The 17,733-nt window shown below is 39.0% G+C and overlaps 1 protein-coding gene across 1 annotated transcript in view; it reads right to left on the bottom strand.

The window, feature by feature from the left end:
• Positions 1–2,615: 2,615 nt before the first annotated feature.
• Positions 2,616–17,733, bottom strand: part of LOC149455381 (uromodulin-like) — a 31,779-nt gene continuing 16,661 nt past the window's right edge. Inside the window, exons 6-9 of the mRNA XM_089686208.1 lie at positions 13,533–13,689; positions 10,763–10,847; positions 4,915–4,944; positions 2,616–3,265 (exon numbers count right to left, since the gene is read on the bottom strand). Of these exons, the coding sequence (XP_089542334.1) occupies positions 3,201–3,265; positions 4,915–4,944; positions 10,763–10,847; positions 13,533–13,689 (337 nt within the window). The 3' untranslated portion in view covers positions 2,616–3,200. The remainder of the gene's footprint in view (positions 3,266–4,914; positions 4,945–10,762; positions 10,848–13,532; positions 13,690–17,733) is intronic.

Genomic DNA, 17,733 nt, shown 5'->3' with positions numbered 1-17,733 from the left:
TTACAAGGGGCATTTAATTCAAACCAGGACTTTTAATTTTACAGGCATAAAATGGGATGCTAGTGGAAGACATTTGAATGGTGTAAATGTTTCACAGATGGCTGTATGTCTGTCAGTGACGATCCTGGCCGTGGTGGGCACATTATTTCACTCCGGAATCAAAATGAGCATTAGATCAGTGGAAACATGCGGACTCATCACCACCAAAAAAATTTTGAACAATTGGCCCAGAAAACATTTGCCATCACTTTGCCTGCAAACATGCCGTTGTTCATATGGATTTTGTACCCCGTGGTTTCACTATCAACAGTGAATATTACTGTTGTGTTGAGTGATGTGCATATGTGTCTGTGGAAAAAACAGCCTGGTATGATCACTAAGGACCTCCTGTTTCTCCAAGACAATGCACGGGCTCATACTGCTCACCGCACTACGTGCACACTACAGCAACTCAGCTGGGAGGTATTGCCACATCGCCCTTGCAGCCCTAACCTCTCTCAAGTGATTTCCACCTATTTGGACCCTTAAAAGGGTTCCTTGGAGGTCAGCATTTCAGCACTGATGATAAAGTGAAGCAGGCTGTCATAGGATGGTTCAAGCGTACTGACAAATCATTCTATGCTGAATCATTCCAGGCATGCTGGGATAAGTGTATAAATGTAGCAGGGGAGTATGTAAAAAAATAAAAATGTCAGAGTTGCAATATTGTGTTTAAGCATTAACATTTGTTTTATCCTCTGTTAAGAAGGGGTTAATAAGGTGCATTTATTAAAAATACGAAATACGAAAAATGAAAAACTCCTTTAAATAGCATGTTTGGGTCATGCCTTAAACCTACATGTGAAGTGGTGCACCTGTAAGGTGTACTAAAGCAAAAATTAATTAAATTTTTGAAGAAGAAAAAATATTTAAATTGTTGATAAGCAACATTTCCCAGCTACTGTTTGGAAAGCTGCTGGGATTCCCCTCAATATCTGTACCAGTTGCGTATGATGAGGGCATGGTATGGCTTGTAAGGGGAAACCCACAAGAAAACAACAGCATTGGGTTATCATTAAAAATTCATACCAGATCGTTATTCTTCATGAGGGTCTGATATGGTTTTTAAGGGGCAACCCCACACAATAAAACAACATGGGGTCCCCTACAATTAATAATACTGAACACTAGACAGAAATAACTGGTGACCTATTCAGTCAGGGGGTTTTATGTGAGTGAAGACTGCCCATAGGAGGTGCCAAGTTTTTTAATGCCTAGTGTCCCTCTCTTGGTAGGTGTCACTTTAAAATCCTACCTGTTATGGATCAAGAGAAGGGTTGCTGTCTGTCAACGAACAAAAAAAAAAAATTTTTATAAGGAATAAAATATAATGAAATTATTTAGAAAAAGGTAATGCTCCCCATCACTTTAGGATCAGTGTTAACGGTTACCTCTAAACTGGTGAGTTGTAAACGTTTTGCCTTTGGACAGTTTTGGGTATCATACTGTATTGCTATTTTGCAAGCGCACAGAATTTTAAATCTTTATATACTGTAGTTCTTATAAATTTTATTGACTTCATTTCTTTTATATTGACAGAAAATTTGTAGACTGTATTAGATTAGTGTGTCTTAAAACAATTGTCATTTATACTAAAAATATTTTCTTGGGTTTTCATGGAAAGTCCACTCTTTTAAAAAGCCCTCCATCCCCCAAAGGTAAATGGCCTGCAAGAGCAATTTAAAAAGAAATCTTTTGCTAAAAAAAGAAAAAATATTTACCTTGGTCCTAGCTTTCATCACTTCTTGGAGTTTTCTGACATCACTCTGCCTCACCACTGCCTCCTGGGATAGTTCAAAATACCACTACAGTACTCCCTGCCCATTGCCAGGGCATCTTCTTGCAGGATCTTCCTAGCTATCCCAGAAGGCAATAGTGAGGAACAGTGCTGGGGACAATGCCTCCAGGAAGAGGCAGACACTGGAACAGAGTTAAGTATTTTTTTCTTTTTTTTCCTTTATTTATTTTTTTTACCAATCAAAAGCTTTATTTTTAAATCACCTTTGCGGTTGATTTGACTTTGGGGCTTCCAATAGAATGGACCATCCATTTTCATAGAAGGTCAGCTTTAAAAAAAAAAAAGGCCTGAGAGAAAACAATTTCATTAAGAAAAAAGGAGTAAAACAAAGTATTGCTGCTCTACCTTTTTTAGAGTTATGTTGAATCTGTTAGGAAGAGCTGACTATTCTGTGCAGGGGGAGATATTTTTTTATTATTATTATTATTATTATGTATTTATTTTTAATTTTGACAAAGGTACATGTTCATAATGGCAGTGTCTGGCTTCTGCTCCCTTTTTTCACAATAGCTTGCTTATTAGCCCTACAAATTGCTTGAATTGAATTACAGTATTTGCCCTCATAGATTTCTAAGAAGGTTACCACAAAAAAGAGCTTTGAGAGGAGCTTAGAAGCTGAGACAAGCTTCTTTTGGAAGCAGTGGTCCATACAAAGCAGTCTGATGAGCAGACTGATTTTGGAAGAAAACCTTGCAAAACTTCGAGCAAGAATCGCTAAACACTGGCAGATTTGCTCAATGGCAGATCTGCATGGACAAATAGACTGCAAGACATGAGATAACTGCAATGCAATTTATTAAGCACCACCAATACCAATACAAATTCATGTATATAATCATACAACCCTTACATAAGCCTGTGCTCAGTGCTCTATGGCATCAAGCAATACATAAATACAAAATGCATTTCTAATTGCTAAGTGCAAAATTCTTAGGGCAAATTGCCAATTTCTTATGGAAATACAAAGAAGGTCTCTCTACCAGAGAACGTACAATGAGAATACCTCTATTGAATAAATAAATCAGGGTGGCACGGAATGCCGGGATTTTGTATCCTAATAGTCCATTGACATGTAAACATAAAATAATTATCACCAGTAGTCCAGAAGAGGTATGTACCATTGTTTTTGCTTTTACCAAGGCAATGACCCACTGGAATATAGAGTAGTTTAGTGCAGGTAAGAGCTATGTATCCAATAACTGACATGAGAATACAATGAGCACACCCTTCTGTTTCCACCAGTATTTGTTATGACATTGAAAACAGGCAAACATCAGGATTAATCCTTATGTCAGTAAAAAGATGCTTTCTTCATCCTTATATTCAGTTCATTTTATCCATGTGGGTGGGTAAAATACAGACTTCACATTAACTTCACAAAGAGAAGTGATGGGATGAGCAATATTGATGTTGATGTCTTGGAGAAACCTACAAATTAAACACAAAAGTAATTAGTTGTTTTGATTTGAGAGGGAACTGCTAATGGTTTTGAGTGAATTATTTTATATTTATATTATATTTTATTTTCTTATAGCCCAATGTGAACAGAGCAGGCAAGAAGCAGGAAGGGGAAGGGCATAGTCTATCCTTTAAATTGTTAAGTTGTGTGTGTAAATTTCAGTCTATATAGGATATCTCCACACATGTCCTTAGCAATTTTAAATAGATTGTGCTGTGAAAAATCAAAAAAGAACCCATTTCCTGGTATAAGAATCTAGAAATTTTCACACTTCCCCTTAGCAGCCTCTATATCCCTCCAATCGTGGCTAGACCATGATGTATAGGGAAACACTATAGATTCTGATGTAAAGGCGGGGGGCTCTGGTGACCAGAGTCTGCCTTATATCAGAGTTCCCCTTTACACCAGAGCCTGCAGCATTTCCCCTTACATGAGTGTCCACAGAGTTCCCCTTTAAATCAGAGTCCACAGGGTTTCCCCTTACAGTGTAAGGGAAAACTCTGCGGGCCCTGATGTAAAGAGGAGCTTTGAGGTAAAGAGGATTTCTGCGGACCCTGATGTGAAGGGAAACTCTGATGTAAAGGGGATTGTTGCGGACCATGATGTACAGGGGAACACTGCAGATTTTGATGTAAGGGGGGGCTCTGGTGACCTGAGTGCGCCTTACATCAATGTTCTCCTTTACACCAGACTCCACAGGGTTCTTCCTAACAGTGTATGATGTAAAGTGAAACTCTGATGTAAGGTAGATGCTGGTCACCAGAGCGCCCCCCCATATCAGAGTCTACAGCATTCCCATTTACATCAGAGTTCCCCTTTACATTAGGGTCCACAGAGTTCTCCCATGCACTGTAAGGGGGAATCCTGCAGACTTTGATGTAAAGGGGATGATGTTGAGGGGGGCCCTGGTGATCACAGTGGCCCCCCTTAGGCTCTGTTGGCCTTGCTGGAGCTGCCACACTGACCTCACGTCCTCCATTGCTCAGGCGCAGGGCAGGCTCAGTCATCATCCTCTTCTCTTCTGCTTCTGGAGCAACCACTCCCTCTCTTCATATCATCTGTTCAGTGTAGTTTGTCATCTCTAGCTAGGGTTGGGACCTCATCTCTTTAAAACCGAACACATATTAGTTACACAGGTTCTAGGGCTAATTTATTGCAGATACGGCACTAGGTGAGTTTAATTACCTCCTTAATCAGCCACAGAACCTGTGTAATTAATATGTGTTCGGTTTTAAAGGGATCAGGTGACAACACTATCTCTAGCCCAAGTAACATTTTTTCAATATTTGTGGGTTTGGGTGCCATAATGTTGAAGACCAACTCCGCTCTGTATATATGGGCAGACTTCAACAAAATGGCGCTGGCAGTGGAGACAACGGTTTGGCAGGGGTGCAAGCTCCTGATGATGGCGAGTTGAGGGAGAGATGTCTAAGAGGGGAGGTTTCCTCACTTTGGAGAAATTTCCTCTCACTTCCTGTTGTGTCTATAGAACAGGAAGTGAAGGTAAATTTTTTCAAAGGGACGGACACAGCAAAAAAAAAAAAAAAATTGACTTTAGATTTTCTTTATTTGTGGTGGTGTGTGTGTGTACATTGCAGCAAGACTGAAATATACTTACAGTCAGGGGCTCCAGAAGTGTAATCAGTTGCTTTAAAAAGAAAAAAAGAAATACATTTACAAGGAGCAGAATAAAATGTTATGCTGTTTATTTAAATACAACAAAGATTTTTTAAGAAAGGAAACCACTCTAGATAATAAAATACATTATCTACCTATTTACATACAAAAGGTTTGACTTTTGCCATTCATAAATATTTTAATTTGATCAATGGACCGCTCTTGATAGTTGTTTTACATTTTAAAAATGATCGAAGGCAGATCACAATCAATGTATAAGTGAGACATTTCCTGAAATCTCCCCTACAGTTTGAGCCTTCTGTGTTATCATTAGGAATAACACAATTGCAGAAATCGTATCTGTGATTAGAATTACAGAAAGGTATAGGTCTACTTTCCTATAAACCAACCCCACTATAGCTGTTAAAATAATTCTGCATTAAACAATAAATACTAAGTTCTAGGTTTAATAAATTATGCAAACTCAAGCTGAAAAAAGGGGTTTTCCATTACAATCTGTTAAATTCTACATCATATTTTCCCAATAACCCATTGGGTTGCTTTCAGCAATAGACAATTTTCTTCTTCAAACAGGCTCAATTCACAAAGCTAACACACCAGGGTAAAGCTCCCTATTTCCATAAAAAGTCAGTTATTGTCTGGAGATCAATGAAACTGGAAAATTACATTATGGGGTTTATTTACTAAAGCTGGAGAGTCCAAAATCAGACTCACTTCTGCATAGAAACCAATCAGCTTCCAGGTTTCATTGCCAAAGCTTCATTGAACAAGCTGAGGTTAGAAGCTGATTGGTTTCTATGCAGAAGGGAGTCTGATTTTGGACTCTCCAGCTTTAGTAAATAAACCCCTATAAGTCTGAAAATGAAGATCCTTATATAAAAGCTTTGTGAATTGAGCTTATGTATGTAATATTATGGAGTCTATTTATAAAACTTTCTTTGGGTGAATGTCACATGCATTCTTCCAAGCTGCACACATTTTCATAATTTTCATAATTCTATGACATCCTATGATTATCAGCTTCATCTAGTGGCCAGGTGTTGAGGCGTTTCAGAAAAATATACTGCAATTTGGCCACTAGATGGAGATGAGGATGATAGAAAATCATAGAACCAGAATAACCATACATTTTGAAAAACCGTGACTCTACAAGTACCAAAATTGGAACAAAAAAGATATGTAAAAACACAATTCTATTTATCCAATTTTAAAAACAGAAGGAAAAGTACATTCTACATATCATTGTGCAGAAATGGTGATGGCTTGGCTGCACTTTATGCTTTTAAAATTGGATAAATAAAATTGTGTTTTTGCATATCTTTTTTTGTTGCAATTTTAGTGCTTGTAAAGTTCTGGTATCTCAGAATGTATGGTTATTCTGGTTCTATACGTTGGGATAAGCATCGTTTATATCTAATATAACTGACCAGCACATACTTTATAGAAAATCATAGTATTTAAGAAAATATGAGGAGAATTTGTGCAGCCTGGACAAATGCTTGTGACTTTTGTCCAACTAATGTTTTATATATAGATCCCAAAAATGCTAACTGCAACTAAAAAGAACTTACTATTATCTATTGCTTAGTAATAAAATGAATTTCTACATTTTTCATAAATTAAAAACACCCAAACACATACTAAATTTTACATTGACAGATATGTTTAACTCCAGCTTTTTATCAAGATTAGTCTCTCCCTCAAATGTATCATTTTTTTTTTCTTTTTTAATTTGAGTGATGTGGGTCACAGTTTGATATTCCTTGGCATTGGTATCACTCCAAAACCATTGTAGAGAAATTGTTCCCCACCCTTGGGAGCTCCCAAGTAATCTTATAATTTTTTTACATTGGAGAATCTATTAGAAGGTATACAGTGCATCCAGAAAGAATTCACAGCACTTAACTTTTGCCACATTTTGTTATGTTACAACCTTATTCCAAAATGGATTAAATTCATTTTTTTCTTCAACATTCTACAAACAATACCCCATGATGACAACATGAAAGAAGTTCGTTTTGAAATCTTTGCAATTTTTTAAATATAAAAAACAAAAAAAACACACGTACGTAAGTATTCACAGCCTTTGCCATGATGCTCATAATTGAGCTCTGGTGATTCCTGTTCCCACTGATCATCCTTGAGATGTTTCCACAACTTGATTGGAGTCCACTTGTGGGAAATTTAGTTGCTTAGACATGATTAGGATAGGCATAAACCTGTCTATATAAGGTCCCACAGCAGGGGCGGACTGACAACTCATGGGGCCCCCAGGCAATAGGGGATCATGGGGCCCCTGTGTCCTTGCCCACAATCAAACCACACCCAAAAAAGCATATGAAAGGTACTAGGGACATCTCATCTGGCCCTCTACTGACCCCGGGCCCTCGGGCAGTGCCCGAGTACCCAAATGGTAAGTCCGCCCCTGTCCCACAGTTAACAGTGCATGTCAGAGCACAAACCAAGCCATGAAGTCCAAGGAATTGTCCATAGACCTCTGAGACAGGATTGTATCAAGGCACAGATGTAGGGAAGGGTACAGAAAAATTTCTGCAGCATTGAAGATCCCTTTGAGCACAGTGGCCTCCACAATCCACAAATGAAAGAAGTTTGGAACCACCAGGAATCTTCCTAGAGTGGGCCGCCCGGCCAAAATGAGCAATTGAGGAAAAAGGGCCTTAGCCGGAAAAGTAACCAAGTACCCGATGGTCACTCTGAAAGAGCTCTAGTGTTTCTCTGTGGAGAGAGGATAACCCTCCATAAAACAACCATCTCTGCAGCACTCTATCAATCAGGCCTGTATGGTAGAGTGGTCAGAAAGAAGCCACTCCTCAGTAAAAGGCAAACGGCAGCCCACCTGGAGTTTGCCAAAAGGCACCTGAGGGACTCTCAGACCATGAGAAACAAAACTCTCTGGTCTGATATAACAAAGATTGAACTCTTTGGCCTGAATGCAAAGCGTCATGTCTGGGGTTAACCAGGCACCGCTCACCACCTGACCAATACCATCCCTACAGTGAAGCATGGTGGTAGCAGCATCATGCTGTGGGGATGTTTTTCAGTCGCAGGAACTGGGAGACTAGTCAGGATCGAAGGTAAGATGAATACAGCAATGTACAGAGACATCCTTGATGAAAACCTGTTCCAGAGTGCTCTGAACCTTAGACTGGGGTGATGGTTCATCTTTCAACAGGACACTGACCCTAAGCACACAGCCCACATAACAAAGGAGTGGCTATGGGCCAACTCTGTGAATGTCCTGGAGTGGCCCAGCCAGAGCCCAGACTTGAACCCGATTGAACATCTCTGGAGAGATCTGAAAATGGCTGTGCACTGACGTTCCCCATCCAACCTGATGGAGCTTGAGAGGTACTGCAAAAAAGAATGGGAAAAATTGCCCAAAAATAGGTGTGACAAGCTTGTAGCATCATACTCAGAATGACTTGAGGCCAGGGGCGGACTGACCATTCAAGCACTCGGGCACTGCCCGAGGGCCCGGGGTCAGTAGGGGGCCCCATGAAATGTCCCTGGTACCTTTTATAGGCTTTTTTGGGTCTGCTGAGTGTGGGCAAGGACACGGGGGCCCCATGAGTCCTTATTGCCCGGGGGCCAATGAGTTGTCAGTTCGCCCTTGCTTGAGGCTGTAATTGGTGCTAAAGGTGCTTTAACAAAGTATTGAGCAAAGGCTGTTAATACATATGTACAAGTGTTTTTTTTTCATTTTATATTTTTAATAAATTGCAAAGATTTCACAACAAACTTCTTTCACATTGTCATTATGGGGTATTGTTTGTAGAATGTTGAGAGAAAAAAAATAATTTAATCCGTTTTGGAATAAGGCTGTAACATAACAAAATGTGGCAAAAGTTAAGAGCTGGGAATACTTTCTGGATGCACTGTATGTTGCAAATGTTTCAGCATTTCTAATGTTGGGAAGCCCTGCTCTACCTTACCCTAAACAAAAGTCTGTTTTGCCTGGAGTTTATCTTCAATGTACATACAACAAGTAATTCAAAGTGAAATTCATTTCATGAAATGGAACAACAGATTCAGAGGTTGCTTTCAGAGAAAACAGGAATGTGAAAATGATCAGTAATCCAGAAATATAAGCAGCTGAAAAAACAAGTAAATTGCATTGTTTCCTGTAAACTATTAGTCCCTTACTGGCATAGATGTTCTCTGTTGACTGGGAGGTGGGAAAGTCTGGATCAAATGCAACTTTTATGTCCAAAGTTACAATTTGCATATACAGTAACTTAAATAGCCATTGTATCTGAATTTGCTTATTGTTTAGAGAGGCTGTTTTATCTGAATCTAAAGTACATGTAAAGGCTCCTGTAAGCTTTGTGGCAGATTCAGCAGAACAGGCAATGCTGTCATTCCAGAAAGCTGCAGGCAAAGCTGTGATCAGCTTCTATTTCACAAGCTGTATTATGGCCACTAGATAGAGCTGGTGATCTTACTAAATAAATATTAATTTCCTATGATAGTCAGCTCCATCTAGTGGGCAAAATGCTTTACTCTGATTCACACTATTGTGTATGAATAAAGACATCTGCACTAGATCGCATGAACGTGATGCGACTGCAATGCGGTGCAGGAAACGAACAGGATTTGCAGTGTTTTCCGCACCGCATTGGTGTGAACTGGATCTGAATGTGAATGCTGTCCTAGTATGACTCAAGGGAGTAGAATTTAACATTAATAAGACAAGGAATAGTCAATAAGAGAACAAAAGAATGTGACTTCTCGATGGTGGAGTAGAGCTGCATAGCGGACCCACGGCGATGCAACACGCTATCAATTATTAATAATATAAATAATTGATAAATACCTTTATGTTAAATGTTGAGCCTAAGTCTTTTTTTAGATTACTGTATTGCAAAATTATATATTTACTAAAAACAGACAGGTATATATGCCATCTGGGATACTACCAAGGCCAATAAAATCCTCAGAAGCATAGAAGGGAGATACAATCATAGCATAAAACCTATTAAAAATCACTTATAGCGTTTGTTTTGGGATACAGATTTCTGTATCATACAGAAAGAAGGACAAATGAGATTCTGAGACGGGTTTAAAGGTTTGCATCTTTATCAATAGAAGGGATAGTAGGTCTCACAAAATCAAAGTGAACAATTAGGGAAGGATTGAAATTGAATGCTTTTGTTATCCAGGGAATTGACCTGAATGACTTATATTTATATATTTCAAAAAGATTTTTACTATTTTGCTATGAGTGTATGAGAGCTCAGTCTAGATAGATGTGTATCCTTTTCTTTAACCTTTTCGGTCATGTATGTAAGTGTAAATCAATTCAGTCGTATCCTACTCCTTGCAATTTTATGGGCTAATGACTAATATGCCTACAACTGTATTTCCATAAATTTCTTTCAGCATTTTTTTTCTCCCTCAACCCTCCCTAGCTGATCACCTTGGGAATGGCATGCAGCATATGATAAAAAAAAATGTGCATTGCAAATGTGTACACACATACTAGGGCTAATTTAGGAAGGAGTTCACTTACCAGCATGTCCTTGGGAGTGTGGAAGGCAAACGGAATACCTGGAGCTGGCTGAGATTCAAAGGCCTCAGTACTACAAGCCATAACTGCTAACCATTAAGCCACTGTGCCACCCTCTATAACTCTTCAAATACAGGTGGGCATCATACAAGCATTTAACAGCTATATGATACTTTATTGACATTTATTTTATGTGACTGATGGCACAAATTTATAACATTTCAGGAAAGTTACAATTCAGTAGGACTGAATGGATATATGTCTGAAAAAAAATTATTTTGCAGCACAGTGATTTACTTACAGGTAAATACATCCATTTCCATTAGTGCTACGTTCTGTGATGAGGAGGTATCACCTGATTTAGCAATCCGGGCTCCAGTGCATTGCTGTGTAAAATCAGATTCAGAATTAGAATATTTTGTGTGGTCTTACAAACAGAATAAAATGATATATTTTAGCTTTGCAAAGGTTTTTTCATTCATCAGCCAGAATGTATGTGCTCACTTTGATTGCTAATATTAGTTCAAAATGTTCACAATAAACTGACTGCCACAATTTGTGAATGTGCATGGATAAAAAGTTCATGTGGAATTTTCTTTTATTGATTAAAGCTGAGAAATCAAAGATGTTGGGCAGAAAAAAATCAGAGGAACAGTGATTGCAGCCAATCAGCGGGTGCTAGCTGTCAGAATACAATAACAGGCAATGGGAGATTTGTCCTTCCAAGGTGTTTAGTGTAGATGGGGAATCTATGCATTTCTTTTGTTTAGCCCACAGGATTGAACAAGAAACATCTTTACGTTTATGGCCCATTTCAGAGTTGATTATTTGACTACACCAATGTATGATACTGGGATCAAACGTTCTCTTTTCTTTGTACAAAGCAGGTCAGGACATGTTCTCTATTAACTTGACGTAAGTAATGTAAGATACATGTGTTCAATATTAAAGTGGTTATAAAGGTTCAGCCTTTTTTTTAAATAACAAACATGTCATACTTACCTGCTCTGTCCAATGGTTTTGCTTTCTGAACTCTCTGAACTCTCTGAAGTGGAGTCCAGTATCAATTCAGTACTGTGCCATTGGCTCCTGCTGCTGTCAATCAAATCCAGTGAGGAAGGCATGAGGGAGGGGCCTAGCCATGCTCTGTGTGTATAGATACACAAAGCCTGGCTTTGGGGCGAGCTTGCAGGTCTGCCCCCATAGCAAGTGGCTTGCTATAGTGGCAGCCACAGAAGATGAGGAGCCAAAAGCACCAGTGTGGGACCTCAGAAGAGGAGGTGCAGGGCCACTCTGTGCAATACCAGTACACATGGTAAGTATCTTTTTTTATTTTAGGCAAAAAAAGGGAGAGTTTAGAATCATTTAAATATCTTGAGCTTGCTTACTAATTGCCATGGCTCTCTGCAGCATTTTTCTCTAAATCAGTGCCCATGGGTTCTCCAGGTCTTTTAGGGCTCAAAAAAAAAGAAACCTTAGTTTTAAGGAAAGACAGTGCTGTGTTACGAATTATGCTTTTTGGAAAGCCTTTAAAAAAGTTATCCATTAGAAAGACTGCTGTCTTCATGGGATTGGGTACAGGAGATTGTATTTATATAATTTGTAATTCATTTTTATTAATTTTTCTAAACTTTCAAAGTTAAGTTTGACAAGCACAACACTACAGGAGAAAAAGGAGGAACATGCTCACCAAAGCAATTGTGTCATTGAAAAGTGGTATAACAAGACATTGTTCAAGCAAAGCATAAGTGAACCAGGGCTATAAAGTGAAACATAGTAAGGAATAATACTCAGGTAAGAGGTGTGCGCCATGTTCCAGGAGGTAGGAGAAGAAACATATCAAATGATTAGAAAAAAACTAGCTTGAACTTCAATACCTGCAGCCAAACTAAAGCTTCCACACATGCATAAAAATAGAAAGGGAAGTAAAAGTAACAATTCTCATCACCCACATACCCAAATGCTCACATGCCCAAACTTCCACTTGTTACAAGAACAAGATCAAAAAACGGTGGGATGTAGAATTCAATTCACTGTTCTCATATTTTATGAAATTTAGCCATCTTCTCATTTTGTCTGGCAGTCATTTATTCAAAGACCATTACTTGTGAAACACGGTGCTTGACTTCAGCAAAGGGGACTATCGAAGACATGCTTTTGCTGTAACCCTCTTTACCACCATGAAAATATGTATGAATTGAGTATTGGTGTATTCCATGGGTATACTGTTCAAGAGGGCTTCATAAGTGGTCTTATAAAAGGTTTTACCTATAATCATGTAGAACATTTGGCAGATCCTAGTCCAGAATGTCCTCACTTTTGGACTATCCCACTGAATGTGTTTGAAGGAACCATCTACATGACATCCTCAAAAACATTTAGAAGGCTAAGTTGGAATGGCATATGAGATCGTCAAAGGTATAAGGTACCAGAGAAGAAAAAGCTTGAAGTTTGCCTCGAAAGCTAACACTTGTGTAGAGCTCTTGGCCACTTTCATTCGCATTCAGGACATGTCCTCTTTTTATGTGTGGTTTCCTAACTAGTCAGTCCCCTTAGCTGTAAACAGTGGAGGACATCAGCAGCAGATTGTTTTTTACCCTTATACTGCTAGAAATATTTGCGACCTGATCTGCATAATTATTCCAGGTCAGTGATTCAGTATGGAAACCATTGGATCAGTATGACACCCAAGCAGTTAGCCATACCTCCCAACATTCTGAAATGAGAAAGAGGGACACCTTATACCACATAGTATGTGGGCAAAAGACACATCCCTGCTGTGCCTGCAGTTATGCAAATTATGAAGAACGAATGTGTTAAAAAATAGGTTAAATTTACACATGTTTTTTCACCATTGCTTTTCTTTATACTGGCTTTCTAAAATAACAAATGCACTAGTATCGAGTAGTTAGTCATTTTATAATGCATTATTTTATGTCCATATATCCTACCATAAAGAGGGACATGTGAGGAGAAAAGAGGGAGTGAGGGATTTGGCTTGATTTTGGTGTGCCGTTCTAACATATATGATGGTGCATCTGAAAATGAAACCTGAACATGGAAAGTCTTACCGGCACACATATTGTGGTACAGATTGTAACTTTTGCAGATAGGTAGACATAATCACTGTTTGCAATTTTGAAAACTTTCAGTCTAAATCGTGCTTCACTGCCATTTCCATTTTGAATTACAGTGATAAGATCGGAACCTAAAGAAGGATCTGGACAGCTGAATGCAAATGACAAAAAACAGTAAATTAGACTTTCATTATTGTTGTGTAGCACCCTCTAGGTTTAGCTAGACAGGATTGTTTTTTTTTTTAGTCAGAGGCTTGTTAGAAGCCTGGGATGAGTCAGCCTGGGAGTGAGGTAGTGAGGTTTCTTCAGGGCAAGCTAGGAGGCTGTACAGGTCAGGGCTTCTGGAGCCCTCTCACCCTTCAAGAAACTGGAGGAACTTTCTAGAAGATGGATGGAGGAGGGGAGGAGGCCTAGATTTGCATGTTTAAGGGAACATAATCAATCCCCAAGCAGGAGGCTAGGCATGATGGTTAAGAGCAACCCTTAAATGTGAGAGAACCTGTACAGTGGGGGTTGGTGTTGGAGTCAGGTAGAAGATGGACTGAAAGAAGGTGCTGGAGTGTGGAGCCTGCGAGGGGGCCCTACCTATAGGCTAGTGCTGGATGAAAGGATCTCCACTGTACCACCATCTCCTAGGGAGGACATCCTGTCAGCAGGGAAGGAGCCAGGCCAGCACAAGGCCTGAAAGCAGCTGCAACCCACCAAGCTACAGAACAGGACAGTGTGAGTATTTCTACACCCCCTGGGGCAAAGAAGGGAGATGGTTGTCAGGTGCAATACCCAACTGGTTCTCATCAGGGACTACTTAACTACAGATCTTGGAATCCCTTGCCTAAGGATACCCTCAAGACAGCTGGGTGAAAAAGGAAGGATTCATCTGAGGTCTGAGGAGATACACCAAATGGGACATCAGTGCTCCTTAAAGGGACAGTTGATACTTTTTGGTCCACATTTTTGTACAGTATACAGTGTTTGCTGAGAAGTTGTCCTCAAGTTTTACAGTTCCTTGGGCATCCCATATACTCCTAGACCCCTTCCAAATTGTTAACCCCTAGTAAAACAACAAAACCAAGCCCAAGGACTGTTTTACTGTCTCTGTGAGAAAAATTGTGGGAAATGTTGCCTAGCTGTGCAGAGCTTAGTGGGATACACCAAATCCAGCAACCCTCAAGAGGGTAGTGCTATAGTTTCAACATAAATCTATTCAATATTTAGTTTGCCTAAATTCAGTTAATTGGACTTAGGACTAGTATACAGGCTTCAAAAAGGGAGCAGTTCTGAATGCATTGCACTCAGAGGAATGGGGTCTGTAGATTGTAAAAAGCCTTTAATGGTGATGTACCTATTCCTGACAAAAGCTATCCTGAAGAGTGCTGACAACTTATTCAGTAGAAGACATAACACATAGGTCTTGGGTGTAAAATAAAAACCACAACACACATACAATATTTATGAACCAAATTATGACAACACTTTTGTAGATTTGGACAAGGTGTGAATAAGTCAAATTATACTTTGAGGACTGTGTTCCTACATTCCCTGTCCTACCTTACCCCCATCACTTATACAGGAAGGGTGGGAATCCTAATATTTCCCCTCTGTACTAGAAAATATTTTTTTTATTTCTGTCTGTGTCCCCATCATTGAGATTTACCCACACTTATTTTTCTTTATGACACTCTTCATATAGGAAGTTAAGGTAAATCACTCAGCAGGGAAACAGAGAGCAATTACAAACTGACAATGGTTCTGACTCTTCCCCATGATATTCAAAATTCATTACAAATTTAGCTGGGGCATGGCCTTACTTGCAATGATAATAATTACAGTGGAAGAGTAATCATAATAAACTAAGTCTAATGGTTGAGAGTTGGTAATGAGTGTTAGAGTCCTTTCACATGGTTTTTTAATTTTTTTCATCAGTTCAGTTACGTTTTTCAAAGATGTTTTTTAAAAAAAAAACAGATCAGTTTTTCATCAGTTGACATCAGTTTTATTTATTAGTTTACATCTGTTTTTACAACAGTTTTTCCTCATGCTTTACATCAGTTTTTTTTACACCCACTACCAATGCAGAAATGGACTATTTGTCTGTTTACATTAGTTTTTCGTCCATTCTGTTTTTTCTGAGCTTAACAGAAGGGGACAAAAAACTGATGTAAACAGACGACATCCGTTTTTTATCAGTTTTTCCGTAGGTATGCATTGATGTCCATTTTTCATCCATCAACGGATGAATAAAAAAAACGGACAAAATCGGTGTGCAATGGACTATTGGATGGATTGGTTTTCTTTCTGATTTAATTAATTCTTTCCTCCCTTTCTTTCTTTTTCCTCTCTTCTGTTTGTCCCATCCCCTACCTCCCCCCCTTCTCTTTCCAATTTTTTCTTTTTACTTTTATTTTCCCTTTCTTATGCTATTTGTCTTGATTGATTCAAGGAGCTCACTGTTCTGACCATTGATGTTCCCTGGCTCTGGGCCTAGATTCTTACTGGTAATTGCTAACCATTGCATTGCATTGAGGTGTTACTTTATTTTCTTCCATTAATGATTAACACTGATGGTGCCATGGCCTCCATGGGTTTTAGTGGAAGGAGGATGTATATGACCTCAGTTGCTTAGTCTGATCCTCTGGGACCCAGGTGAGCCCACGGCTTCTTCGGGATCAGAGGGGTTGGACTGACCACTCACTCTGTTTTGCTTACTGTTACCTCACTGTGATCATACTTAAGCTTCTGAATTGACATATAATGAGGAATAGTCCTTTTGTTTATTTCCAGAGCTTTGACACTTGTTGCATTTCTTTAGCTACCTCCAAGGTTACCTCCAGGAGGAGGTAAGGGCATTTATCCGGCTATATATTTGTACCTTTTTTTTGTATGTACCACAGTACCTATGTGAGTGGTACAGTCTGAACATCTATGCACTTGCTATGCCTTGTTCTTTCTCTTTGAAAAGAACAATTTGCAATAAAAACGACTGAAACAGAAAAAATGGACAAATAGAACACCCATGTGAAAGGAGCCTTTTAAAAGGTTGTTGAACTGAAAGCAGTTGTTCTCTCTGAAGAAAAAAAATGAAAAGTCAGCAGCTACAATTCCTGTAACTCTTGACTTTTAATAAAAGGGCACTTACCTGTCCAAGGGTCTAATGCAGTACTCACCTGGGCTAGTTCTTCACTAGCCTTAGGATTCACCATGCTGGCATCCTATCCGTGGGCAGCCAGCTATGCTGCTTTTGGCTTCACAGCCGGCTGCCCATTGAGCCCACTACACGAGCCACGCTGCACTTTGTGAATGGTTCTGCTGTCTTCTGGGACCTGTGACACCTAGGTGGTCCAAGCAGAAGTGGAAATGGGTACCTGTCAAAATCAGGTACTCACTGCCCCCCTGCCAAAATGATATGCCAGATATGGCAGAGGAAGGGGGAAAGAGGACTGAAAGTGGAAAATTTTCCTTTTGGGTCAAGTTCTGCTTTAAGGCCCTGTTCACATTTTGCATACTTTTTTGAGCGACTATCATGCATTTCCATGTCTCAAGCATAAGGTAACACATTCACGTGAATGGACTGCCCTATACATGTTTGTTGTGGCAAAAGAAGCTCAGGGACCTTGGGCTTGAGTCAGGTGCGCTTTTACATGCGTAGTTTTCTGTGCAACAATCACAGCAAAATTGCACCACGTTTGGGGTGTCATTAGGACAAAAAAATGGCACCCAAATGCACGTTGTGTGTTTTGATGCAGTTTTAGCGATATTTGGAATTGCAGGCAGAATCAAGACAATTCTGCCTGCAATTCTAAATCACTATGTGGATCGGAAGATAAAGCTACCAGGGCTGGAAAACAAAATATTATAAAATCATAACAAAAAAAAATCAAAAGATGTAAAAACTCTGAATACATGACCAATTATGAAAAATGTGGTGTATTGTAAAATCATGTATATAACTCCCTACAACATATATATTTAATATCCTTAAAAAATACCAATTAATACGCATCATTATAATATCTGTTCAGTTATAAAACATGGTATGCATATGATTTATAAGAATGGTAGCTATCACTGCATATATATGAAAACCCTGTAATATATATACTGTACACAGTATATATATATATATATATATATATATATATATATATATATACACACTGTATATACTGTAAATAAAATGCTATGTAAATCTTATAAA

The sequence above is a fragment of the Staurois parvus genome, unplaced genomic scaffold (assembly GCF_062004578.1).
Source record: "Staurois parvus isolate SC_StPar_1 unplaced genomic scaffold, SC_StPar_1.0 ptg000394l, whole genome shotgun sequence".
In the NCBI taxonomy this organism is placed as follows: domain Eukaryota; kingdom Metazoa; phylum Chordata; class Amphibia; order Anura; family Ranidae; genus Staurois; species Staurois parvus.
Note: the sequence above shows the minus strand (reverse complement) of the source record. Positions and strands in the feature narration are given on the sequence as shown.